At 32.4% G+C, this 27489-nt stretch overlaps 4 protein-coding genes across 7 annotated transcripts; all 4 read left to right on the plus strand.

Annotated features, from left to right (window-relative positions):
* The first annotated feature begins 268 nt into the window (after positions 1 to 268).
* On the plus strand, positions 269 to 4886 carry LOC112783051 (E3 ubiquitin-protein ligase RGLG2). Of its 3 annotated transcripts, none has more exons than XM_025825795.3 (12): positions 269 to 571; positions 1440 to 1757; positions 2265 to 2349; positions 2432 to 2572; positions 2664 to 2777; positions 2880 to 2977; positions 3267 to 3346; positions 3432 to 3537; positions 3637 to 3764; positions 3845 to 4058; positions 4405 to 4461; positions 4559 to 4886. In XM_025825795.3, the coding sequence occupies exons 2-12, from the start codon at positions 1452 to 1454 to the stop codon at positions 4637 to 4639; spliced, it is 1410 nt and encodes a 469-aa protein (XP_025681580.1). In that variant the 5' UTR covers positions 269 to 571; positions 1440 to 1451; the 3' UTR covers positions 4640 to 4886. The 3 variants fall into 3 exon arrangements, with proteins under 3 accessions (XP_025681580.1, XP_025681579.1, XP_025681578.1); XM_025825794.3 differs by having other exon boundaries at positions 301 to 571; positions 1437 to 1757; XM_025825793.3 differs by lacking the exon at positions 269 to 571 and having other exon boundaries at positions 593 to 1757.
* Positions 4887 to 6217: 1331 nt separating this feature from the next.
* Positions 6218 to 11317, plus strand: LOC112783053 (replication protein A 70 kDa DNA-binding subunit C). 2 transcript variants are annotated; one of them, XM_072230369.1, is made up of 11 exons: positions 6218 to 8523; positions 9134 to 9226; positions 9313 to 9409; positions 9508 to 9629; positions 9720 to 9804; positions 9905 to 10037; positions 10173 to 10328; positions 10447 to 10576; positions 10674 to 10874; positions 11006 to 11102; positions 11181 to 11317. In XM_072230369.1, the coding sequence occupies exons 2-7, from the start codon at positions 9172 to 9174 to the stop codon at positions 10215 to 10217; spliced, it is 537 nt and encodes a 178-aa protein (XP_072086470.1). In that variant the 5' UTR covers positions 6218 to 8523; positions 9134 to 9171; the 3' UTR covers positions 10218 to 10328; positions 10447 to 10576; positions 10674 to 10874; positions 11006 to 11102; positions 11181 to 11317. The 2 variants fall into 2 exon arrangements, with proteins under 2 accessions (XP_072086470.1, XP_029152065.2); XM_029296232.2 differs by lacking the exon at positions 6218 to 8523 and having other exon boundaries at positions 8546 to 9226.
* A 4081-nt stretch (positions 11318 to 15398) lies between these two features.
* Positions 15399 to 19411, plus strand: LOC112786523 (uncharacterized). Its single transcript, XM_025829893.1, has 9 exons — positions 15399 to 15513; positions 15806 to 16734; positions 16804 to 17023; positions 17137 to 17347; positions 17465 to 18257; positions 18317 to 18766; positions 18872 to 18889; positions 19040 to 19234; positions 19358 to 19411. Exons 1-9 carry the CDS (start codon positions 15399 to 15401, stop codon positions 19409 to 19411), a joined length of 2985 nt encoding a protein of 994 aa, XP_025685678.1.
* A 2502-nt stretch (positions 19412 to 21913) lies between these two features.
* LOC112786922 (replication protein A 70 kDa DNA-binding subunit C) lies at positions 21914 to 26622 on the plus strand. The gene is made up of 14 exons (XM_025830299.3): positions 21914 to 23016; positions 23211 to 23478; positions 23582 to 23678; positions 23813 to 23934; positions 24047 to 24131; positions 24241 to 24373; positions 24505 to 24659; positions 24805 to 24955; positions 25047 to 25214; positions 25312 to 25432; positions 25630 to 25784; positions 25873 to 26005; positions 26153 to 26341; positions 26424 to 26622. The coding sequence occupies exons 1-11, from the start codon at positions 22867 to 22869 to the stop codon at positions 25680 to 25682; spliced, it is 1503 nt and encodes a 500-aa protein (XP_025686084.1). The 5' UTR covers positions 21914 to 22866; the 3' UTR covers positions 25683 to 25784; positions 25873 to 26005; positions 26153 to 26341; positions 26424 to 26622.
* The last annotated feature ends 867 nt before the right edge of the window (positions 26623 to 27489 follow it).

Raw genomic sequence — 27489 nt, forward strand, 5'->3', positions numbered from 1 at the left:
AAAAAATAAAAAATAAATTAAATTTTTTATTAATATCTTTTTGTTATATCTATCAAAATAAATATAAAATATTAATTTAATATTTCTAAATATAATATTTTTATTTATATTTTATTTATCAAACATAATTTTATTTCTTTATATTTCTTATCTTGTAGTGTAAACAAAAGCAGCCTATATCATGGCCCCACTATTTAAAAGGTTTTCAAAATAAAACTTTGCTTTCTCGCTCATTTTACATAAACTAATATGCTTAATTTAAATTAGTTTAATAATGATTAACCAGAGTGGAAGTAAAATATAAAAAAATATTTAAAAAAAGTCTGAAGCCGCTTTACCCGTTCCCCCATGGACGAAACATAAACAATTCAAAAATTGAAAGAAACCATAAACGAGAAAGTACCGCTACTTTTCTGATTTATCTGGTTATGACTTTTTGTTTCTTGCGTTTTCTATAATCGATTATATTCGAATCTGAAAGATCCTCTATCTTTCTCTGCACTGCGATAACAAATCCAGAATATTCCAAAAACGCTATGCTCCATCGCCATCACTGTTATCCGAATCCAAGGTATCTTCACTAATCAGTATCCACCGATTCGCATCTCGAACTCGTTGACTCCAACTTCACCTTTTCTCCTATCTTTTCTTCTCAAAAACTCTCTTTCTTTTTTCTTGTTTGTTTTGTAAACGTAATTTTTCCCTGAATGAAACAGCCAGCATTGTTCAGATCTTCTACAACTCAATGTTGTTTAATATTCTTTGTTTTTCGCATGCTGCATTCATGATTTTCAAGAATTGAAGCTGAGTTCTCATGGAAAATTCATCAATTAGGGTTACTTTTCGAGGTCACCGAATCTGAGGATGTTCCTTTTTTTTTTTTAAGCATAAGGTTTTCCTTTTGGCCTGGTTATGTACTTATATTAATCATTTTCTGGAAATTTCAATTATTCTTATATAATATATAGAGAAGTTAGGGTTGGATTTTGGTTCTAGTTCAGGCTCTGAATCTGAGCGTGTTGACTCTTAAATCTTAATTAATAAGGTTCAATAAGGTTTAAAATTTGACGAATTTTCCATTATTAGTAATTTTAAAATTTTTCTTTTGCCTGCTGAACTGGACTTTATCCAGTTTTGGAAAACAAAAACGGAGCTTCCGTGTGTTGATTGAATTTGAAGACATGTGGCGGCTATTTTGTTTTTCTCTGTAATTATTGAGTTTGCTTAAGGAGGAAGTGCTTCTTTTAAGTCGGTGAGATTGATATGAATTGGTCGTCTGGATTCATTGAGAATTTGCTTGGAAATTGAGAACTTCAACCTTGAAGAAGATACTTTAATTTTGCTTATTATACATCTTGGATTGGATTCTGAATTCATTTTAATTGTCGGAATCTTTTGATTGATTTGGATTGGCTTTTGTTCTCTGTATTGGTAAGGAGACAATTGAGTTGATGGGGGGAAAAAATTCTAAGCAGGACAATCATTGGAGGCAGAGTTCATATGGCCGTTCAAGTTCCTCTTCGTCTTCCTGGAATTCATATCCTCAGCCAGCTTATGGTCAGGGGGGTCATGCCTATGAGCCACAACCAACTCCTTATCCCACGGCGCAACCCTATTATGCTCCTCCTCCTCCTACTACTCAAAACTATGGCTATGAACAATCTTATACTAGCAGCGAAGTCACCCGCCCCGATAATAGAAGGAAGTTAGAGAGGAAGTATTCGAGAATTGCTGATAATTACAATTCCATAGATGAGGTAAGAGATGCTTTAAGCGTTGTAGATTTATTTTCATTAGCTGATGCTGATCTGGACTAATATCATGAACTGTGCAATTGACTTCTGAATTGCAGGCATTATTCATCTTTTGAGTTAATTCATTAGGATTTTAGGATCATAAGAGTCAGTAGGTTGTAAAGTAGCTTGTCATGCCTTGCCCTTAAAACTATTGGTGAATGGCTATCTGTTCATCTAGCTTCCAGTTGTGGCCGTTGAGTTTCAATAAACTGAATGCACTGAGGAAAAACATATATACTCCTGATGAATTTAGAGATGTAGATTTGATGAGCGCATTTTTTTTAATACGATTAAGCATTACCTAGCTTGTGATAGTATTCCCTTGCACTCTTCAAATTCCTTTGTCAATGATGGTGCTCCTTTCTCTTTTTCTTGTGTATATTTTAAGAAAACTGGTGATTCTGTAACATTATCTTAAATTTTAATTGTTAACATTCTAGTATTTTTCATGCTTATATTTCTTTATAGGTGACTGAGGCTCTTGCACGGGCAGGCCTTGAGTCTTCCAATCTTATTCTTGGTATCGATTTTACTAAGAGCAATGAATGGACAGGTAAGGTCTTGTATACTTGTAAGCTATAGTTGGAAGCTATGCATTGTGTTTTACCGAAAAGTTTGCTGAATAATGTTTGCAGGAAAGAATTCATTTAATCGAAAAAGCTTGCATCACATTGGGAATGTTCCAAATCCTTATGAACAAGCAATATCTATTCTTGGGAAAACATTGGCTGCATTTGATGAGGATAACTTGATTCCTTGTTTTGGATTTGGAGATGGTATCTCTCTCAAAGCTAATACTAGTTCCGTTATATAATTGTTCTTTGAAGTTTAAATTTTTTAATAGTGGATGCTATAATATCATGGCAGCATCAACACATGATCAAGATGTCTTCAGCTTCTATCCAGATGACAGGTTTTGCAATGGTTTTGAGGAAGTGTTGAGTCGGTACAGGGAAATTGTTCCACATATTCGACTTGCAGGTTATATTTCTACTTCATGTTCTGTTAATCTTCTGGGATCTCTGATGAATCATATTAGGTATTGTAGTACTGAGCCTAATCACACTTATGGATTTATTTTAGGTCCCACTTCGTTTGCACCAGTTGTTGAAATGGCCACGACAATCGTTGAGCAGAGTGGAGGCCAGTACCATGTTTTGGTTATAATTGCAGATGGCCAGGTATTCTATTCTAAACCCAGTATATCAAGTCATAGGACTCCAGTTCCACGATTATTTTTTGTTTCCCTTCCGTTCTTTCTTTCTTCCTTTTTGTTCCCTCTCTCAACTGCAATGCACCTTGAAGTTTCTCATCTTCCTCATATTGCTTTAATACAAACATAAGCCTAGGTTTAGTAGGTGCTTGAGGTGGGATTTTGTTCTGCCTTTTGAGGTTCAATGTGTATAATTTACACACAATTTTTTTTTTATCTTACATCTATATGTTCACTTCCAACAATATCTGATGCAGGTTACAAGAAGTGTTGACACTGAAGGTGGGAGACTAAGTCCACAGGAACAGAAGACTGTAGATGCCATTGTTGAGGCAAGGTGATTGTGCGGTAGTTTTTGCCTTAGAATGTTTTATTTCGTCAAAACATAAAATACATTTTCTTATGTGCCTGGTTTGTCACAGTAAATATCCTCTTTCAATCATATTGGTTGGCGTTGGAGATGGACCTTGGGACATGATGAGAGAGTTTGATGACAATATTCCAGCTCGGGACTTCGATAATTTTCAGGTCCGTACAAAGAATGTACAGCATATTTATTTATTAATAATAACTTAGATACTTTTGTTAGTGGATATTGATATTCTGGCTTTCTCTTTGCTTCTTTAGTTTGTGAATTTCACAGAGATTATGTCAAAGAACATTCCTCCTTCACGAAAAGAGGCCGCATTTGCTCTTGCAGCATTGATGGAAATTCCTTCTCAGTATAAGGCAGCTATAGAGCTTAATCTACTTGGGTAAGTTTTTTGGTTCCACACAGTTTCTATTGGTTTTAATATAGATTCCATCTACTCATTTCTGCTTATAATTTGTGTAGCACTCGGAAAGCCAATGCTCCACAGAGAGTTGCCCTTCCACCACCCATGCATGGTTCAGCATCTCTTGGTGCTTCAAAACCTTACGGGTCAGCATCTTTTGGCACTTCAAAACCTCATGCTGCTAATTTTGAGCCAAGTGTTCCCACTTATCCGAGTGACAGCAGCCTATCTGGCACGACTCATCCGGCCCCAACTCCGAATTATGACAATCTGGTAAAAACTAAAAATTGTTTCTGCTATTAATTTTCGTGTCATGTTCCACGATCAGGTCTTTCTGAGAAACTAGGGTTTCTTTTGCTTTTAGTGACCTAAGTTTTTCCTTCATTTGGCATGATCTTTCCATGCTTCAATTAAGAAATTAGATGACTTGTGTAGAAAGCATCAGTTACCTGATTGGTTTTGTTGCTTCTTTTCCAACTCTTATTGTTCATATTGTTCATATTGTAGATATGTGGTGTAGGGCCTAGGATAGAGACTGAATTTGAATTCGTTCATCTTATGCATTGATTATTCCAGTTGTGACAATGTACATTTAACGAATTAAGTTGGTTATGTACAGCTTTGCCCCATATGTTTGAACAATGCAAAAGACCTGGCCTTTGGATGTGGTCATCAGGTAAGAATAAAATGTTGAATTTGTTGCCTAATTATTTTGATTTCTAATAAGGTTCCAAGGAGAGTGCATGTGACACCTTTTATCTTTTACATGACAGACGTGTTGCGAATGTGGACAAGATCTTGAGACGTGCCCCATCTGCAGGAGCATCATTCACACCAGAATTAAGCTTTATTAGAAACTTGTTTGGTTTAAGTTAAAATTCTTTGAATATTTTTTTATTTAAATTCAATTTTAGGGTTAGATTTGGTTGTGTACAAATTTAGATCAAATGTGTCTCCACCGAAGAAATGTGGTACCCCATCTGCCGTTTGAGTTGTAAGTTGTAATGTGGTACTACTCTCTACATGTACAGTGTGAAATTGCTGTTGAAAAGATCTAATGACCAATAAAAAGATGATGAAAAGATATTAATTTTTGTTTAACTGGTTTTGTGGAAGTATGTTTTTATTGTTATATGAATCTGTCTTTCCAATCTCCCTCTGTCCGAATAATGTAAGTCATTTTATTTAAAATTTTGTTGAATGTGTTACTAGTTACTACCCCTATAATCCTATTGGAACGCAAAAATATTGTATAAATATATAAAAAAATCAATATCAAATTAGTTATTATCATGTACTAGCGTGATAACCCGTGCAATGCACGGGATTTACGAAATTTAAACCTTTTTAAAAGAAAAATACTAAGAATCTATCAAACAATAGATAGCCGTGGTTTCATCTCCGAGTTGGCCTCCTCTCCGCGTTTCACGCCGATTTCCGTCCCAGGTACGTGCGTTTCACCTCCTCGCTTACGCAACGTACTTGCCCTTTTTTCCATTTTTTCACGCAACCTGCCTTCATCGATTTGTTTGAAGAGGTAATGATTACCTGAAACCCTACGAGCTTTGCTTTCTTCTCCTTACTCTGCCCTACGAAGCTCTGTTCAGGAACCCTATTTTCCTGGGACTTTGGTTCGTCGCCGTTCATCCAGCTTAACCATCTTCCAGTGGACGCACAAATGGAAGATCTTCGATCCATCAATCAGGTGCATTCAAACGTTTTTTCATCTTCATCCTTTTTCTTTCGCTTGATTGTGTACTTTTTTCTGATCAATCTTGGTTACTGTTGCAGGGTTAACCCAGATTCAATTGTCTAGGGTTTGAGAAATTTCAAATTGTGCAAAATGTGTTCAATTTTTGTTTTCTGTTCCATGGTTATCCGAAATTGTATTGTCTAGGGTTTCTGAAATTTATAATTGTGCAAATTCTGATCATGTTTGGTATCTGTTCGATGGTTAGACGAGATTTTATTGTGTATGATTTTCTGAGATTTCTTTGATTGCAAATTTGGATCCTTTTTGTTATCTGTTTCAGTGTTATTCCAGATATTATTGTGTAGGGTTTCTGAAAATTGTAATTTGGAAGTTGTGTATGTGACTTGGTTTGTGTGTGGGTTCATGTTTTTGGTTACATTTCTTTTCCACTTGTTGTTAACGTTGAGTATGGTCTATGAATGTTTTTCATCTTCTTTATTTCCTTCTTTAGAATCTCATGTGATTATCAATTCTGCTATTCCTAATCCCTTTGAATTGTTTGCAATGAATGTAGCAATTTATAAGTTTTTCTGCATTTAGATTCAAAATTCTGTTACTTATGTTTTATGTAAAATTTTATGAAGAACTTAAATAATTATAATGAACAAATCTATTGAGTTTTTATACTGTTTTCTCTATTCAGATTCGTCTTCTGTTATATGTATTTGATTTTAAATTTTATGAAGCACTCTCATAATTATATTGAGAGTTGACCCATTGAATGGTTTATTCAAATTTCATGAATCTATTTTTATTCTTTAATTTTGTGTATATTCAACCAATCTATTAACTTTAGATAAAGTCATTTGGTGGTTAGTTGTGGGCTGTGTGAATCATGATGAGGGAATTGGTTTTCTACCTAATATGTTCTATTGGTAGTGACGTGATTGCAAGAATTGATGTATAGCTTGCTGGTTGTACCTTTATATAGCTAATGTATTCTATTGGTGGTTATGTGATTGACAGTTTTTCATTCTTCTTTGTGTATATTTTTTTTCCAGTTTATTTATAAACTTTTTTTCCAATTCATTTGTTGTTTCCTATGTATTCCTAACTAAGACATTTACCAACTCTAAATGTCATCGGTACAATGATTGTTTGGGTTAGTTGATCACTGCCTTCCCTATGGTGAAATGAGATATAGGTTCACTGCCGCAGGTATAGTGTGATTTGGTTCCTATTTCTTGATTTCTTGGAATTTTCAGTTGTTCTTGCTGTTTTTGTCTTTGTTCATGTTTTGCGTTCTCATTAGTTGTCTCTATGGTATTGAATGGAGATGGATATGAACTGATATTTTGTTTTCCGTGCATTTCTATATTCAATTTGAATTCAAAAAGGTGAGCCTCTCTCATACAAGTAGAACTAATTGTGATGCATTTGTGTGCTTGATTTAATTATATGCAAAGTAGGCCCATTAAATCCTATATATCAACTGATGAATCTATTTTTAATCTTTTACTTTGTATATATTCAACAAATCCATTTAGTTTTTATATTGTTCTCTGTATTCAAGATCATGTTCTTTCATTTTATATTTGATTTCAAATTCTATGAAGCACTCCTATAATTATATTGAGAGTAGATCCATTGAATGCAACATTAAAATTTCATCAATCTATTTTTATTTTTTTGTTTTCTGTATATTCAACAAATCCATGAAGTTTACATCAGCTGAATTGGTGGTTGCATGTGGGTTCTGTGAATCATGATGAGGGAATGGGTTTTGTACCTAATATTTTCTATTGGTAGTCATGTCATTCACATAAATTGATGTATAGCTGGCTGGTAGTTCCTTTATACAATTTGCTTTGATTTTAGTTCAATTTCATTCCATTCTTTTCTTGTTTGTATAAAAGAACATTTTTGACTAACAAGAAATTCCCTGCTCCAAGTAGTTATACGTTGATTAGGTTATCTTCCCTTAAAGGTCTGTTCTGCACAGAAAATTATGTTCTGCCATACATTGTTCACTGAAAATGTGTGTATCCGTATCAAGGTATGGGATTTCTATCTTTTTGGTCAGTGGTGATGTGATTGATAAGAAGGAAGAGGCTTTCTCACAATCAGATGCCATTGCTCCATTGTTTGTGTTACTAGGGAATTCTGTTCTAGGTAGTGTATTTGATATGTGGTGATGTGATTGATACCAATTGATTCATAGCTTCTTAGTGATTTATTTGGATTTTTGAAAAAACCTTTTGTTTGTCATGTCATTTGCATTTGAATCCTTTATTGGTTATGCAAAGAGTGCTGTATATTTCCCCTGTTGTATAGAAGTAGAGCTGATTGTTTTGAATTATTGTTCTTCTTTGATAAAGGAAAATGCTTTTGCCACTCTCATTCAATTTTTGCATTCGGAATTCCATTCTCTCCTGTTAAGGTCTTGAGAGAAATTGATGTATAACTTGCTGGTCATTTATTTATTTATTCAGTTCAATTGAATTGCATTACATTATTTGGTGTTTGTGAAAAAACAAATTTAGATATGAGCTGGTTTTCGTATGAAAATCTTTACTGCACACACAATAAGGTTGTCCTATATATTTTTAATTGGAAATGTCTGAATCATTACTAACCTATGAGGTTTCAATCTCACCCATTTCCCGAATGTTGATGTGATTGATGGATTTTTGTTGATGGTTGTGTATAGTTTCTTTTTCCGTTGATTTGCTGTTTCCAATGTATCCCTACCTAGGACATTTACCAACTCTCATTGCCATGAGTAGAACCATTGTTTGGGGTAGTTGATGATTGTTTTCCCTATGGTGTAATGATATTTAGGTGCACTGTAGTAGGTATGGTGTCATATCTCATTTTTTGCTCCCTATTTCTTGATTTCTTGAAACTTTCACTTGTTTTTCCTTTTTTTGTGTTGGTTCAGGTTTTGCTCCTATGATTAGTTGTCTCTATGCCATTGAATGGAGATGCATGTGGACTCAGATTTCGTTTTCCCTCCATTTCCATCCTCAACTTGAATTCAAAAAAGTGAGCTTGCGTCTTGGTTTTTTTCTATAAAAGGATTGTTGGTGGACCACATTCAATGCACAAACATTCTGCTCTGTTCTATTTCCTCCTAAGCTCTATCTATTCTAGAATTTTTCTGTTTCCATTTTGATCTATTTCATCAACTGTGTTTATCTCCTTTTTTTTTTTACTGCAATGCCTCCTCCATTTGATATGATTTCTAAGATGCATCCTCCTAAAGAGGCTTGGAGGTTGAAAGTTAGGGTTCTAAGGCTTTGGGTTGTACCCTCTTTTGGTAACAATGAGGTTCCTAACTCAATAGAGATGATTCTCCTTGATGAGCATGTTAGTCCCTATTAAGTTCTCTTTTAAATATGGTGTTACTTGTTTTTTAAATTTACAAGTTTAAATTATGTGTTTCACTAATCTGATTTTGTTCTTTTGTTGGATTTCTAGTGTGGAAAAATACAAGCTACAGTTAAGAAACCACTCTTTAATAGGTTTAGGGATCTTATAGTTGAGGGTCAGGTTTATAGAATGGCATACTTTACTGTTGTTTCAAATCATGGTAGTTATAGAGCAACTTCTCATGAATTCAAATTGGTTTTCCTTCACCGAACCACTGTTGTAGCTGTTGATGAAGATGTTATCCCTAAGACTTGTTTCAACATGTTTCCTTTTTCTGATTTGCTGAATACGACCGAAGATTATGATTTTTTAGTTGGTGAGTCTGTCTTCTTTGTTTGCTGTTATTTATGTTTTTTTAATAGATGCTTTGAATATTTAATAGGTTTTGTTTGTTTGGAATAGATGTTATTGGTCTTTTAACTTCAGTGGGAGAAGAGAAAGAATATGCAAAAGAGGGCAAAATTGTGAAAATGATTGTGCTGGAATTAACTTCCAAAGAGTATGTTGATTGAGTCATTCCTGCTGGTTTATCTTTATGTTTTAATCACTTTCTCTCCTTATTTTCTGTTTCATTGTTTGTTATGTTTTGAGTTTCAGTCTTACCTTGCGATGTGCATTGTTTGGGGATTATGTTAATCAAGTAAATCATTTCCTTGCGTCTGGCTATGTGGAGCAGCCTGTTGTAGTCATTCAACTTGCAAAAGTCAAGTTCTTTAGGGGTACATTGTTTGTTTTCTGTACATCTCATTGCTGCTCTAGGTGTTGTCTACAATAAACTTTTGCTTAACTCTTTCTGTGTTCCTGTGTAGGTCAAGTAGGCCTTCAAAATGTGATGTATGCCACTCAAATGTTATTTAATCCTGATCTTCCTGAGGTTGTTGATTTCAGGCAGAGGTTAGGATGGTTTATTTTGTTGATTTTTTATTCTATTCTTTATTTACAGCTAATCTGGGCTAACAAGTACAAGTATTATCATAATTTTTTTTTCTTTTAGGATGATTGAGCAAGGGGTGAATGGTACTCAGCCACTGTTTATTGCAAATGAGGGTAAAGTTGTGTCCTTGGAAGATGATTTCATGCGTTTAACTAGAAAATGCACCATTGAAGAGCTTCAAGATAAGAATCAGGTTGTCTTCATTTGAGTTAGTTTTGTTTATGTTTATTTTATGTACAAATGAACTGAAAAATAGAATCAAACAACAATTTCGAGATCTGATTTTTCATTCATATCGTTAACAAATTCTGAAATGCTGTTTGGATAGGAGGGTTCTTTTTATCATTTTTGGTACAATCCAAGGTATTGTTGAGGATGGAGGTTGGTTGTATTCTGCTTGTGTGTGTGGAAAGGGTATCTATCCTTAGAATGGTGTATATTACTGTGATTTCTCTTTGAAGCACATAACCAATGTCACTCCAAGGTCAGAAATTTTGTTGAAAGTGTATTCTTATTTTGTCTTCTGGATTGTTTGTAAGAATGATGTTTCTTGGTATTATTTTTTCTGAATCATTGTGTTCCTTTTTTTTCCCTCTCTTCAGATTTAAAGTTAAAATAATAGTTGAAGATCATAGTGGGGAGGGTATTTTCCTTCTCTTTGATCGTGAGGCATCTTATTTGCTTAAGAAATCATGTGCTGACTTGTTTAGTGAGGTTCAAAGAGATGCAAGTGTATGTACTTATTTTGTGTTTTCTGTTTTGTTCAGTTTATGGGATGTGATATTTCTTACTTAAACTCTGTATTTCGTATGTATTACTTTCAAAATAGCTTGTATGTGGGGATACTTATCCTTCCATTTTCCAAGGGCTCATTGGAAAGAAGTTACTGCTTAAGGTTGATACCAAAGGTGTCCCACATGATACATTTTATGGCACTTTCCGAGTTAGGAGAATATGTGATGATCCCACCATTATTACCATGTTTGAACTTCCCAATTATGATGCTGATGACGAGTCTACTCCAAAAAAGGTTACATATTCTTATAATTATCCTTAGATTGTGTGAATTCATGTTTTGTTCTTTCTTTCTTTTTATATTCTGTTTTGGTGAATTTTTCTTATGGTGTAATATGTCTTTAAACTCTTATGCCATGTGAATAGGAGCCTGATTTACACAAATCTGTCCTGTTTGGAAAAGGGGATACTGGTATTAAGGATGAGTCATCAAAGACTTGTATCAAAAGTGAAAAAGTTGATGGTGAGTGTTGTGGGATTTTATGTAAATCTCCAGTTCTTATAGATTTTCTTGCTGAAAAACACTCTGCTGTTTCTGGAGGGTCTGAGTTTTCTGCGTTAGTTAATGGTGAAGATGGGAAAGATGAGAAAACACCCACCAATGATACTGTTAGTGATGATCTTTCTACTGAACTGAATATATTGCTTAGCTCACCAGAAAAGGAAACTCAGGTTCTGTTATATACATTTTTTTTCTCCTCCCTATGTGTGCTGTTTCTAAATGGCTTTTCCAATCTTGAGTGACTTTGATAGGTTTTATTATTTTTTTTTGTCATAGGATGTGCTGTCCCATGTTCTCCATGCACGTTGCCAATATGGAGAAAAGGTGGCTCATGACAATGATGTTGTCACCTCCAAGGGCAAGAGGAATTTGAATCCCCAATTTGAAGAAGCGGCTACTCTTGCAGATGAGCGTGGGTCCAAGGTTGCCAAGGTTAATGGGGTGTGATTGAAGGTGTTGTATTGAGCTGCTGTGTGTAGGTGTAGGTATATTAGGTAGTATATTTACAATTGATTAAGAAGGCTTGTGATTCCAGATATTTTGAAATGTAATCATGCTGGCTGTATGGTGTTTTGGTCTAACTTTTTTGGATTGTTTCCAACAAATAGGATTGTCAGATATAGGGGTTTTCCTTTTTGTGTTGGGTGCGGTTATGTGTCAAGTATCTGTATTCTCAACCCCTCTTTTTGTAATAGTGACTTTGCTAGGGATTGGACACATTTTCAATGTTGTAGCCTGTTTAGGTTACATACTAGGATAGGTTGTCAGATGTTTGGATCCTCCTTGTCATAGGAGAGATAGCCATATGTAGTTGTTCATATCACTATCAATATTTTCATGAAATGCAGCAGTTTTTAATTTTTATTTGTTCATTGTTGTACAACTTTATCTTTTCATGTTATTTACTTATTGGTGTATTTTAGAATACTTTATTTTCTTTGCTTTTCTCCCTTATCAAAACTCTCTATGGTTATGTAAGTTCTTTTTTGGTTTATTTAGCTTTTATAAAGTTAACTCCAACACTTACTCCCCCAAAAAAAGATAGAAAATTTGTTGGTTAATAGATTGACAATTTGTTTTCCTATCGACTCGCCTTTTTTTTAATACATATTTTTTTATGGGTACTTAACAATGTCAATGCCTTTTTTGCAATGAATTAGGGTAGTTTTCGTGGTTTGTGTTTCAAACTCTTTTTTTTAATACGTGTAACAAAGATGTCTCAGAATTCTGTTCTTGCTAGAGAATATAGGAGAAATTCTTTGAAAAGAAAGCGAACACAAGGTCACAATCGAAATGCAAGAGGTGCGTATTGATTTTAATTGTGATATTTTTATTATTTTGGTTCAATTTTCAATGATTTTATATCCATTGGAGTCTTTGTAATTTTGTTCCTTTTCTAATGTTTTAGAGGTGCTCCATTCCTCGACGCCTGTTGTTTCTTTGAATGATTATTCCGGTAATTTTTGTTGCTCTATCTATATTTTTGCGGTTAATCCTTATGTTTGTAATAATTTACATGTTTATTTTATATGTTTCCAATGTTTTGTGCTCATTTTTGTCTTTTAGAAAATTTAGTTGACGTGTCCTAGAATGTTTACCAGAGTTCAACTTTTATTTTGTCAGGTACAATAATATGTTTAAGTATTCTATTCCTCTCCAATTTTGTTTTTGTTAAATTATATTTTAAGGTCTTTTGGTTTATATATAATAACGCATTCGTTTGTTGATTTACTATTGTTTTCTTGCAGTTTTATACCTAAAAGGTTTGATTTAACTAATAGTAACTCATACAATTCCAAATTAAATATATTAGGAGATTTCTGTACTTTATATTTTTTTAATTTAATATCTCACTTAGTACCGTATGAATAAATTCATTTAGTATCATATCAATAATTGCATATTAAAAAAATTAATTACTCTATTGGTCCTCTAAATTCTTGAAATTTTCTGTTAGGTGCATATAATATCTTTTTTGTTTCAATCATATCCCTCAGACAAAATTCCTTTTTTTTTATTAGGCTATTATTGGTATTGATTTGGTCAATTGTATCAGGATGTATTTACAAAAAAAAAAAAAAAACAATACGTTCATGAATTCAATTAAAAGAAAAACAAAGCCTTTGAAGCTAATTAAGGAAAAAAATGGTGTAATGACTCAATTAAAATAAGAAAAAAAAAGGAGTTTCTTAAAAAATTTGGAAAATGCTATGCATCAATAGAGTCATTAAAGTATAAAAAAATACAACATGATTCTAATTGTGATTTTGATTATATAATTTGAACTTACATAATTAGTATGAGTAATTAAAATAATGAAACAAAGTCTATTCTAACATTAAAAAAGAAAACAAACTCTTCTTGAATATGCTTTATGTTTTATCTACATTTTGTTTTTCAATAAATCAATGTTACTTCAGGTTGGTTTTTGTAGTTTATTACATTTTTAACGTTCAATTTTTATGCTGATTATTAAATAATCAATTCATTTCTTATTTCATCATGAATTTTTTTTTATATTTGGTTGTTAAATATATATTTACATAAATTTCTATTAATTTAAATTAAAATGGATGATATAGACCAATCAGAAATATATGATCCTTCGATAAATTCATTAAGTCAAGTTGCTTCTGTTATTGATCATCCGCTGTTCTGGCAAAGTGAGATACAAGGTACGCTCTCTTTCTTAAATCATCTATTATTCAATAATACTCAAATTAAAATCTTATTTAGTTAGTTTTAAAAGATTCCATTCTGCTTCTGTGATGAGATATTATTCAGGCAGTGTAAAATAGAAATAGTGTTTTCCTATATATTCTTCTTACAAAATTTAAACGAGTCAATTATTTATTATATATTATATCAATAAGCTAATGGTTTATTCATTTTATGTTCAATCTCTTTCATGGCATCTAACTCAGATAAAAAAAATTTAACAGAAGTGCATGTTTTTTTCTTGTTTATTTTTACCAGGTTGTCTTGATGTTGGTGATCCTAACTATGAATGCTCAATCTGTGGGGCGTGTTTTTGGTTATCAGAACGTGTTGAAAGAGATTCTACAATTAGTCGACCTGTTTACTGTTTGTTGCTCAAAAGGGAAAATTCAATTACCTTATCTTCAAAAGCCCCCAGATCTGTTATATAATTTGATTAATGGACATGATAGGAAGAGTCTGTATTTCCAAAAAAATATTCGATCCTATAACAGTATGTTTGCCTTCACGTCTCTTGGTGGTAAAGTATTGGATTCAGTGAATGATGGGAGTGGTCCACCGCAGTTTATAATAACTGGTCAAAATTATCATCGGATTGGAAGTTTGCTCCCAGATCCTGGTCAGAAGCCTAAATTTGCGCAATTATATATATACGACACTCAGCATGAGATAATGCATAGGCGGGAAATCTTTCGGTATGTGTGTTTGAAGTTTTGTTGTTAATTTTTTTTTTATTTTATCTCCTTAATGTTTTAGTGTTATTTGCATTGAAAAACATGTTTATATCTGTCACTGGATAGTTATATTGTGTTTTATTCCCGTTATAATGTGTTATTAATCATTTCTGGTTGATAATGATTTATCAAAACATATTGAAATTGTATCCTGTGTGGTTTTAAATATATTTTGTGGTTAATGTATATTTGTTTTAGGCAAACATCTGAGATGGATGAAGAATTGATAATTGAGTTATTGCAAATGATTGATACTCATAATGTCATAGCACAGTCATTTCGAAGAGTCAGAGAATTTTATTAGTGTCATCCATCCGAGATATTCTCTTTGAAGTTGTATTCGCATAGGAAGGTTGATCGAAGAAATTACAATTCTCCCTCTTGTGATGAAGTTGCTGCTCTGATTGTTGGAGATTTTGATTCGTCGGATCATGGTCGTGACATTATTGTTCGATCTACTACTGGTCAGTTGCAACGTATCTATGAAACTCATGCTCTGTATTGGCCTTTACAGTATCCGTTGTTGTTTCCATATGGCGAGGATGGTTACCAATTGAATATTCCATATCGAGGTCAACAGGAGGGATATGTCCCTGGAAGAAGAACAAGGGTTTCTCTCAGGGAATTCATATGTTTTTGTTTGCAAATTAGGGAGCAAGAAGATGGAATTATTCATAAGTGTAGGCGATTATTTCAACAATTTGTTGTTGATTGTTTCACGATGATTGAGTCCCAGAGGTTGTATGAGATTAGGATGAAGCAAAGTACAATTAGAGGATAAGTGCTTCAAGGAATAGAAGAGGCTATGCGTCGTGGTGACGATGAAGCTTCTTCAATTGGGACACGAGTCATCTTGCCTTCTTCGTTCACTGGTGGTAGACGTTATATGTTTAATCGTTGTCAGGATGCGATGGCAATCTGTAAACATTTTGGCTATCCAGATTTATTTCTTACTATTACGTGTAATCCAAATTGGCCTGAATTTCAGCGGTTCACGGAGTGAGAGCGAATTCCCATCGCTGATCGTCCTGATATTTCTTGCCGGGTTTTTCATGCTAAGTTGAAATGCCTGCTAAGCGATCTCAAGGAAGGTGTATTTTTTGGTCACTTAATGCAGGTATGTTCCTTTCTTGCTTAGCATTTCAATTTCTGTCTGTTGTTTTTGTAGATGTAGTTGTCTGGCTTCTTTATGTTGTTTTTTGTATTTTTTAGGCATGTATACTATTGAGTTCCAAAAAAGAGGTCTACCGCATGCACACATGTTACTATGGCTTAACGGGGAAAGCAACTTACAAAGTGTTGAAATTGTTGATGAATTCATCTGTGCTGAACTACCCAATCCACAGAAATTTCCATCTCTTTATAATGTTGTCACCAAGTACATGATCCATGGTCCTTGCGGTCTTCTTAGACCGAGTTCTCCTTGCATGAAAGATGGTAAGTGCTCAAAGTTTTATCCGAAAAGATTTGTTGATCAAACGAGCTTTGATGAAGATGGCTATCCGATTTATAGACGTCGTAATATGGGTGTGACAGTGAAGATCAATGACGTTGATATTAACAATAGATTTGTTGTGCCTTATAATCCACTACTGTTAATGAAATATCAAGCTCACATAAATCTTGAGTTCTGTAACAAGTCAAACGTCATCAAGTATCTTTTTAAGTATATCAATAAGGGTCCGGATCGGGTCACTGCAACTGTTGGAGAAACACATTATGTTGGGGAATCTTCTCAGGTAGTTGATGAGATCAAGCAGTATTACGACTGTCGTTATTTATCACCGTCTGAATCCATGTGGAGAATTTTAGCTTATGATATTCATCATAGATGGCCGTCAGTACAGAGGTTGACTTTTCACTTGCCGAACCAGCAGCATGTTGTATTCGATGATGCTGATATCACCACTCATGTTTATTTGCGCAACAAAGATTTGCTGACGATGTTTACGGGTTGGATGATGGCGAACAGGTGGTTCCCAGATGGGCGGTCTTTAACATATGTTGAATATCTAGAAAAATTTGTCTATTGTTCGAACAGTAGGGAGTGGAAGCCGAGACAAAGGGGATTCTCAATTGGAAGATTGAGTTTTGCTCATCCGACATCTGGTGAACTTTTCTATATGCGGATGCTTTTGAATGTGCAGAGAGGTTGTACCAGTTTTCGAAGTATATGAACTGTGAATGGTGTTACTTATGATACATTTCAGGAGGCATGTTCTGCCATGGGATTCTTGATAGATGATAAGGAGTATGTTTCTGCTATTAAGGAAGTTGCCGAGGTAGCGTCCGCTGCACAGCTAAGGAGGTTTTTTGTGATATTGTTGTTATCTGGTTCCATGGGAAGGCCTCTGTCAGTTTGGGAACAAACTTGGGCCTATTTGTCTGATGATATTCTTTATCGCAGAAGGCATGAGCTGCAATATCCTGGTAAGAATTTTGTTTATGGTGATTTTATTATATGACAAGCAGACACACACGAACTTAGACAGTGCAGAAATTATATTATCGTGCTAATATTTATTAATTATTGTTAAATGTAGATTTAACGATGAGTCAGGACGAGTTGCAAACATTTTGTTTGTTAGAAATTGAGAAACTATTGCATAGTAATGGAAAATCATTGAGAAATTATGCCGGTATGCCAGTTCCTAATAACTCTCTAGTGTCTCAATTTAACAACTTGATGTTGCTGCGTGAGTTGCAGTATGACACTGTTTCTTTGACTCGTGAGCATGATGCAAACGTCTTAAAGTTAAATGAATAACAGAGGGTGGTCTACGATAAAATTATTGATTGCGTTTTGAATAAAAGGCACGGATTCTTTTTTGTTTATGGCTTTGGTGGCACTGGAAAAACTTTTTTATACAGGGTTTTGTCAGCTCGATTGCGATCTGAGAAAAGGATTGTTATAAACGTTGCTTCTAGTGGTATTGCTTCTCTGTTGTTACCTGGTGGTAAGACGGCTCACTCTATGTTCAATATTCCTATTGAGCTGACTGAAGAAACTGTTTGTCGGATTAAGAAGGATAGTGCAAAAGCTGAGGTAGTCCGATTGGCCGATTTGATTATTTGGGATGAGGCACCGATGACTAACAAGTTGGCTTTTAAAGCACTCGATAGGACGTTACGTGATATAATGGTTTCGGTCTCTGATAGGAATAAAGATTTACCTTTTGGTGGGAAGGTGGTTGTTCTCGGTGGTGATTTCAGGCAAGTCTTGCCAGTTATTCCGAAAGGTTCTCGTGCTGAGATTGTGATGGCTTCGATAAATTCTTCTGTCCTCTGGAAATATTGTGAAGTTTGCTGTCTGACAAAAAATATGAGGTTAACAATGGGATTGGAACAGTCAACTTCTCAGGAGTTAAGGTCATTTTCAGATTGGATACTTCAAATTGGTGAAGGTCGCTGTGGAACAGTGGTCAATGATAAACTTTTTGTTGAGATTCCTTCTGATATAATAATTCCTGTCTTGGAAAATCCAGTGGAAGATATTGTAAATACAATTTATCCGGATTTGGTTCAGAATTTTCGTGATCCAAGTTTTTTCCAGGATAGGGCAATTTTGGCTCCGACTGTTGACAATGTTGAAGAGATAAATAATTATATTGTTGACTTGTTGCCCGGGGAGGAAAAAAATTATCTCAGTGCTATTCGATATGTGGTAGTGATGTCTATTCTGATGTTGATGTTGATTGGATAAATATTGAATTCTTGAATCAGATTAGGTGTTCTGGTCTACCTAATCATTCATTGAAGTTGAAAATAGGTGTGCCTATTATTTTGTTGAGGAATATTGATCCAGCTGGGGGTTTGTGTAATGGTACCCGACCTGTTGTGCGAGATTTAGGGAGAAATGTGATCGGTGCGGATATTGTTTCTGGTAGCAATGTTGGGGATAAAGTTTTTATCACTAGAATGAATATGATTCCCAGTGATACAGTTATACCGTTTAAATTCCAACGCCATCAGTTCCCAATTTCTCTGTCGTTTGCGATGACAATAAACAAAAGCCAGGGTCAGACATTATCAACAGTCGGTTTGTTCTTGCGTCGTTCTGTGTTTTGTCACGGTCAACTTTATGTAGCTGTTTCCCGAGTTAGGAATAGAAATGGTCTTAAGATTTTAGTTTGTGGTGATGCATTGGTTGATCCTGTCAGTACTGAAAATGTTGTATTTACGGAAGTTTTTGATAAGATATAATGTAGTTTCTTTGTATACATTCCAATCTTATCTGTGTAATTTATAGTTTTATTTTGGTGTATGTTTTCTTTATAGATGGACAGTTTCTCTAGGGTATGTGTAAAATCGTCTCAACCATTTTGTGTGCACTAGGTGCACCATTTTTTATGGACTGTTATATTCTATTAAATGAAAATTAAAGTATGTTATGAAAGAAGAGTATTCATACGATTTATCAATAAAGGGTATATTACTATATATTAGCATGCGCGTGGTTTCATCTCTGATGTGGAGAGCTATCTGCGTTTCAGGCCCGCACACATCCAAGCTGGATGTTCTTCTCCAGCGTGGCTTTCTCCTCATGAAGGGTGCATGTGCTGCTCTTTGCTTTCGCTGTCAGCTGTCTTTTCTCGCAATTCCTTCGCGCAAGCCCCTTTTCTTGTGGATTTAGTTGATCAAGTAATCATCAAATTGAACCCAGGCCCCTTTGTTTTTATTTCCCGATTTGCTTCTCTCTGTCCTACCAAATCTTGTGTACAACCTCTGTTTCTTCGGTGTTTGGTTCCTTGTCATTCATTGCAGGTTAAGGATTTTCTCATTGAGTCTCAAATAGAAGATTTGCAAGGAATCAATTAGGTGCACTCTTCTGGTCCTTTTACTTCCAAACCTGTTTTCGTCTTCACTGTTTTGCTTTTTTAATTCTGATATTATTTTTTCTAAAAAAAATGGAAAGAAATTATATTGTTAATTTATTAATAAAAATAAAATATTTCCATCTTATTAATCAAAATTAATTATTTATGTTCTTATAGCAAGAAAGGTTATATGATACTAATGTAAGTTTCATTTTAATGTTATAAACAAAAAAAATATTTTAATCGTAATTACACTCGGTCTATACAATTTTATTTTATTTTATTATTTCTAAGAAATATATTTAGGTAACTTTTTTAAAATGTATGTATCAATTATTCTTGGTGGCTTCTGCTCTATTTTTTTTATTATTTTGGTTTTACTATTTAGTAAAAATTCTAATTTGATGTCTAATATTTTAAATATTTTGTTTTGGTTCAAAATAATTTTATACGATTTTAGATATTATTATAGTATTCTTATTTAAACTACTTAATTATGCACTAAGATATTATGTATCTGTTACAGTTTATCAATATTCTTCTGATATTATTTTCTCTAAAAAAATGGAAAGAAATTATATTGTTAATTTATTAATAAAAATAAAATATTTCCATCTTATTAATCAAAATTAATTATTTATGTTCTTATAGCAAGAAAGGTTATATGATACCAATGTAAGTTTCATTTTAATGTTATAAACAAAAAAATTATTTTAATCGTAATTACACTCGGTCTATACAATTTTATTTTATTTTGTTATTTCTAAGAAATATATTTAGGTAACTTTTTTAAAACGTATGTATCAATTATTCTTGGTGGCTTCTGCTCTCTATTTTTTTATTATTTTGGTTTTAATATTTAGTAAAAATTCTAATTTGATGTCTAATATTTTAAATATTTTGTTTTGGTTCAAAATAATTTTATACGATTTTAGATATTGTTATAGTATTCTTATTTAAACTACTTAATTATGTACTAAGATATTATGCATCTGTTACAGTTTATCAATATTCTTCTGATATTATTTTTTGTAAAAAATGGAAAGAATGATATTGTTAATTTATTAATAAAAATAAAATATTTCCATCTTATTAATCAAAATTAATTATTTATGTTCTTATAGCAAGAAAGGTTATATGATACCAATGTAAGTTTCATTTTAATGTTATAAACAAAAAAATTATTTTAATCGTAATTACACTCGGTCTATACAATTTTATTTTATTTTGTTATTTCTAAGAAATATATTTAGGTAACTTTTTAAAAATGTATGTATCAATTATTGTTGGTGGCTTCTGCTCTCTATTTTTTTATTATTTTGGTTTTAATATTTAGTAAAAATTCTAATTTAATGTCTAATATTTTAAATATTTTGTTTTGGTTCAAAATAATTTTATATGATTTTAGATATTGTTATAGTATTCTTATTTAAACTACTTAATTATGCATTAAGATATTATGTATCTATTACAGTTTATCAATATTCTTCTTTTATATTAACCTTTGATCTCTCTATAATATAATCGAATGCTCTATACAAATATGGCATATTTTATAAGTACATAATTGTTGTTCTCATTTAAGATATACCCTCCTGTTTAATGAATAGAATTGATGGTTCATATTTTATTTTGATTTTTTTTAAAAAAAAAAAAGGTCAGTTTTTTTTTTTGATCAAGAAAAAGTCAGTTTTTAAATACAGTTATTTTAGCGACTATTAAAAAGTTAATTGAATATGGCCCAGTTTGGGTAACGAACTTCTTTTTTTTTTGATAAAATAACTTAAATGATAAATGATTCTATTAAAAGTAACTTATAAATAGGTTATTTTGTGTTCGGATTTTTAACTCTAAAAGTGCTTATTTTATATAAATCTGATGGAAATTAAATGTATTATGTGAGAAGTGATTATTTTTTAATTTTGTTTATAAGCTTTTAAATTGCTTCTTAAAAAGTTGCAATTTGGTCTTTAAAATTTTATCAGACATTAATATTACTACTTTACATAAGTTAAAAGTTAAAAAAAAAGTTACTTCTAAAGTTTTGTAAACGGGCCCTATATCTTTATTAAAATATGAAATTTTATTAAAAAAACTTAATTATTTACTTTTTTAAATTTGATATTGTTTTTTCCAAATAAAATATATTATAACTACTTTATATATTATTCTTATGAATTTATCCAAATTTCAATTTATTTTGTTTTATTTTTTTTACTTAAAATGTATCTATTTTAATAGATGAACCAGAATTTTATTTTTTTCAAAATTCAATTTAAAGTATTTTTTTAATACATTGATTTTTCATAAAATAAAAAACTGAAATATATAAAATTATTGATTTTATTTTATTTTTCTACGACTCAAAAAAACACTTGGTTGCATTTATTTGTTTTTATTAGTATAATCATCTCAATTAAACGCTAAAGTTAATTAAGGTGAGGTCATTCTAATTTCTTTTCATCAAGTTCATCAATTTGGGGTTATTAGGGATCCTAAAAGACGTTTCTGCCTCACGCGGTTTGCTCTATCCCTAACCAAATCTCCATCCGTCGGATGATCGCTGCATCGCCATCCTCGACTGAGATTTCGGCTTCCCTCCTCGGTTCTGGTCACATGCAGACAAGCTATGGCTATCTCTGCGATTCGATTCAGTTCCACCATGAGGGTGTTCTTCTCTTCGTTGTTTCTGTTCCTTTCTCCCCAGGGTTGTTCTGTCTCTCTCTGTCGAGGATGCCTCAGTCTCCATGTCGACTTCTCGGTTTTGGATAGCAGATGTTGTCACCGCGGTTCAAGAGGTATATGTGGGCTATGGTTCCATTCGCCCCTGTTCAATCTGTTTCTCGATTCCTTCTCCAGTTTGAATTTCTTTATTGTGTTAATTGTTGCTGTTTTCTGGATCTATCATTTAATTTTTAGTTGTTTGGTTTCTGGTTTAATCATGCTGATTGTTAATTGTTTTTCTAAATCAATGGTTCTCTCCTATGTTTGTGCTGTTGGTGTTTCTGTGAAATAATTTACTTCTTGGGGGGGGGGGGGTTGCTCATTATAAATTATATAATTTCCTTTTTACTGTTGGACTGAAGCTAACTGTAGTGTTTGGTATAGTTGACTGATGAAATTCTCTTTTTGCTTTACTGTGAATTGTCAAATCATGTATATGTGGTAGGTATTTGGTAATTTGCAACAGCCCTCTTCCCATATTGTTTTTGCTCTTTTCCCATGAGTATTTGGTAACTTGTGATATCTTCCTAAATGATGTGTGTGACCATATCAATCTATATATTCCTATTAGGCTATCTCTGTCCTATATGTGAAGCTTACATTGTAATCTTGAGTGTTTGTTAAATTTGGGAGTTTATAACCCCAACTCCTTTGTTTATCTCCTCATCTTAGTTCTGAGTTCTTTTGTTTATATTTTCTACTTTTGGTGTTCTTATCTTTCATATTTTGGGAATGAATGACCGTGTTGATCTGGTGGACAAAATCACTCCGTGGAGAAAATCATGGAAAGTGCATGTTAAAGTTGTCAAGTTGTGGTACCACAAGAATCCTGCTTTCGATTCTTCTCAAAATCTGTTGCATATGGTCTTAATGGATAAGAAGGTGAGTTTTATTTTATGTTAGCATTTCTTTAGGTTGTTGCAGTTTTTATTTTATTTTTTTATAATATCCAGAAGGGAAGGTTGGAAACTGATATGTTTTTGTTGTTTTATTTTTTTAATCAAGTGTTGTTATGCTGTTTGAATACCTAAATAAGTTAATAAATTCAAATATGAAGCATTTTTTTTCAACTGCAGTTACACAAGATCCAGGCCACCATTAGAGATCAGCTAATATCAAAATTTTCCTTGTCTCTAAATGAAGGAATTGTGTACTTGATGACCAATTTTACAGTTGTACCCAACACTGGTTTGAACAGGGTGACAAAACATCGGTTCAGACTTTTGTTCCAATACAACACATCTGTTGTTTCTGTGGTATCTCCAAGGATACCTCATTCGGGTCTGTGTTTTGCATCATTAGATGAAATTGATCAAATGACAAAGGACCACAATTTCCTGATTGGTTTGTACAAGTTTCTTGCTCTTCCCTTTTACTATCATGGTATTGTGTTTTAAAATGTGTGGTTTCTGATTCAAATTTGTATATGTTTCAATCTTATTATTAGACTTTGTTGGGATTATTACTGGTGTTCGAAAAGAAAGAGATGTGGCATCATATGGGAAGTTGGTGAAAGCAGTGGTGCTAGAAGTCTTTGCTGATGGGTAATATCTCTCTCACTGTCTCCTATATCAGTAGTTATCTTCTATTAATTCTGTTTTTTTTCTTCCAGTTTTTATGTTTATAAGAATAAATATATAGTTAGATCCTTTTGATCTTTTGAAACTTATCTGTTCAGCAAAAGGGTACAATGCAATGTGTTTGGAAATGCTTGTGATTTGTTAGAATATGATAAGTTACAAAAATATGGAAGATCTCCCCTAGTTGTCCTCGAGTCTTTTAAAATCAAAGCCATTAAAGGTTAGTTTCACGCATATTCAGCTTATTTTTACTCTAATATTTAGCTGTCTGTTTTCTTACCTTCTAATATGGATATGGTTTGGGGCTAATAAAATAGGATTCTTGCATGCAGGTGGGGTAATCCTACAGAATGTGATAGATGTCTCTAGGTTATTCATTAATCCTGACATTCCTGAGGCCGTTGAGTTCCTAAGCAGGTTAGTTGTGATCAAAATATTGAAAACCTAGAAGCTGCCATGGTTATTTTGTTGGTGTTCATGTATTTGTTTTGTGTTATGAAGATTAGTTATTGTATCTTATGTGTAGATTTAGTGTAGCCAGTTATGGATTCTCAAGCCTTGTGACCAATGACCTTGGATACTTAGTTTCTAAAGTTGATGGTGATTATTTCAATTCCAAAGAGATCAGTAATATTCAAGATCTTCATTCAGATAATGGGGTACTACTTTAAATTGGCAAACTCTTTATTTAATACTTAATCTTGAATTTCTTAAACAATAGTCTTGGGTTTTGTAAGCTGTTTTGTTAATCATTATTGTATAGTATATCATTGTTTTTAAAATTTTACAGGATTCTCATTACTTTGTTATTGGGACAATTAAGGAAGTCATGGATGAACCAGATTGGTGGTACTATACATGTGTGTGTGGTCAAGCTGTTGTTGAGCATGAGGATCTCTACCTTTGTGATGCTTGTGGTTCATGTGTTGAGAATGTTATGGTCAAGTGAGTTCATATGTAACCTTATTTTGGAATAGATTAATTAATAATCTTATGGATTTTTTCTTACTTCTTTGTTATGCGCCACTCTATGTGTTGTTAAGCAGATTTTTTGGTTTTACTTATGATTCTTGGTTGTTAATTGTGTTAGATATGGGATTCGGGTAAAGATTCAGGATGCTAGCTGTACTGTTTTGTTTCTTTTGCTTGATAATGCGGCAACAAAACTATTTGGAAGAACCTGTTCTGAAGCATTTCTTAGCATAGAAGATGAATTTCCAGTTGATCCTAGTGTGCTTGCAGTATGAACTCTTTCATACTGAACCTCATTTAATCTTTATTATTTAAATTTTGTGTTCAAGTTTATTGATTCCTTTATATTAAACTCCTAAGGTTTGTCGTTCATATTCTCCACAAATGTTTGATCATGTTGTTGGAGAGGAGAAAGGTTTCAAGGTTGAAATTGATTCTACAGTTGATCCAGATTACTCCAGTTGCTTTAAAATTGTGAATGCCTTTAGTCATAATCAAGAACCAGTTGCAGTTGATGATTATATCAATGTATGATTCCTCACCTTATCTTACAACATGTTGATGCAATTGTTTTTTTTTTTTTGAACCAATGGATTCGATGCTTATTTTAACCAACTTATCCCAGGCAATGCTTCATGGTCCCATTTTTCCACCAATCTATGATAGCTACTTGCAGTATGCAACTGGCGAAGATTACAAGACTCAAGTAGTTTGTGATAATGCTATTCAATCAGAAACTATTGAAGGTATTATCACTGATCTTATTTCACCGAACCGCTGTTATTCTGATTCTGAGAACGTATTTTTTTCCCTCATTTGTAATAAAATCTCTTAAATCATTTTTTGTTAGTCTTGTTATATCATAACTTGAAAAATTAGTAAATAATAGTTTTGTAAATTATTTGAAATTTTAAATGCTGTAATCCTTTTTTCTTTGTTGCAGGGTGGTTTTGTTTTTATTCTGGGAACTATATCATCTGTGTTGAAGAATCATAAGTGGTGGTTCTCAACTTGTTTATGTGGTTCTCTTGTGTCAACTAATAAAAATATTTTATCATGTGATCTATGTCAGCTTCAATGCATTGATGCTGTCCGAAGGTGTTTTGTTCTTTCATTTTATTCTGTTTTTGTAACTATTTATTATTTCAATGTTAACTGAAATTTTCGTTGTTTTCTCATGATTTAGAAGGTTCTGCTTGAAGGTTGTAGTGTCTCATTCAAATGGGAACAATATTTTTATTCTTAAAGACCGTGAAGTCGTCCAAATAATAAAGACAAGATGCTCGAGCTTTTTGGATAATCACCCAGAGTTGAGTCAGGTTGTCATCCAATTGTGGTTTTAATTAGTATATGGATATACATATAGTAACTTTGTTTCTTTTGCAATTCCTAGAGAAAACATAAATTATTTTTGACGTATTTGTTAAGTATTTTGTGTTTTTTTTTCTTTATTTTTTGGTTTTTAGGGATCTTATTGCAAAGTTGTTCCATTGAAACTCATTTCAAGTCTTTTGCACAAAAAAATTGTGTTCATGGTTGATGCTAGGCCTGTGGGTTATGAGATGAATCGTTCTGTGTATATTGTTCAACAAATCTAGGATGATGCCTCTGTTATTAATGTTTTTGAGGCTGCTGCTGAGATGAATGACCATAAGGTTTGTTTTATATTTTTTATAATTTGTTCAATTATTAGTGTTTAAAAATATCAATAGCTAAGTGAATTTAAATTTTGTTCAGATTCATGTTCTGGTTGATTCTATACCTGAAGTTGAGGATGCTTTCAGCCAATGTGGAAGTGATCATGAGGCCGTGGAGGATCTGCATGCTTTTTAGTTTAATGTGTTGACATACTACTTTAAATTGTTGTTTGATTTCTGGTATTTAGTGTCTGTTGAATTCTAATATGGATATAATTGTGATAGTTATGTATTTAATGAAAGTACTTTTTAATTACAAGAAAAGAAAATCTTCGTTTATTTGAGCTATTTCAAATGAATTGGCTCAATAATTAATTAATTATTACTCTGTTTATAAATATAAGAATAAATTATAATCGCCCAAAAAGATATAGATGCTGGTTAATAAATTGCTTTACATTTACATTTTTTAATGTATTTAAGCTAAAGTTAAATTTAATTGTTATTAACAAATATATATTTTGTCTTCATTTAAAAATTTATAACATTTCAAATTGAAATATAAATATGAAAGCTGGTTAACTCCAAATACCGAACTGATTTTGTACAAGAACTCTGGTGTTCATGAAAGAATTTTTTTTTGACCATGCAGTCAAAAGACAAAATATATTGTAGTTACAAGTCTATTTTTTTTTTAAATTATTCTCAACATGCCGTAATGGTAGGGTGTTTTTATATCAACCGTTTCGTCAATCACTAAAGCTATGATACAAAATAATATGTATTTTAAATATTCTTTTATATAACATAAAAATTTCTATCATTATAGTTACATTTAATTAATACTATAATTTTGTTTTAGGAAAAACAAAATTTATTTATATTTTCATATTATACACCTAATATATATTTAATATTGATCGATTTTTTATTAAGACTCTAATATATCTTTTTTCATAATTTAGTACGTAGATTTTTTACTTTTCTTTCGTATATTATTTATTTTATTTTTAAAGTTCAGTCATTTATTTTGTTGTACATATATGTTAATTTTAATATTTTAATAGTATTTTATTTTTGTTTTAGACTTCAACCTAATGTATAAACTTTATAAAAGAATTTAAAATTAAAATACATTTATATTTAAAGAATTATTTGTATTTTTT

The sequence above is a fragment of the Arachis hypogaea genome, chromosome 20, assembly GCF_003086295.3.
Source record: "Arachis hypogaea cultivar Tifrunner chromosome 20, arahy.Tifrunner.gnm2.J5K5, whole genome shotgun sequence".
NCBI lineage: Eukaryota > Viridiplantae > Streptophyta > Magnoliopsida > Fabales > Fabaceae > Arachis > Arachis hypogaea.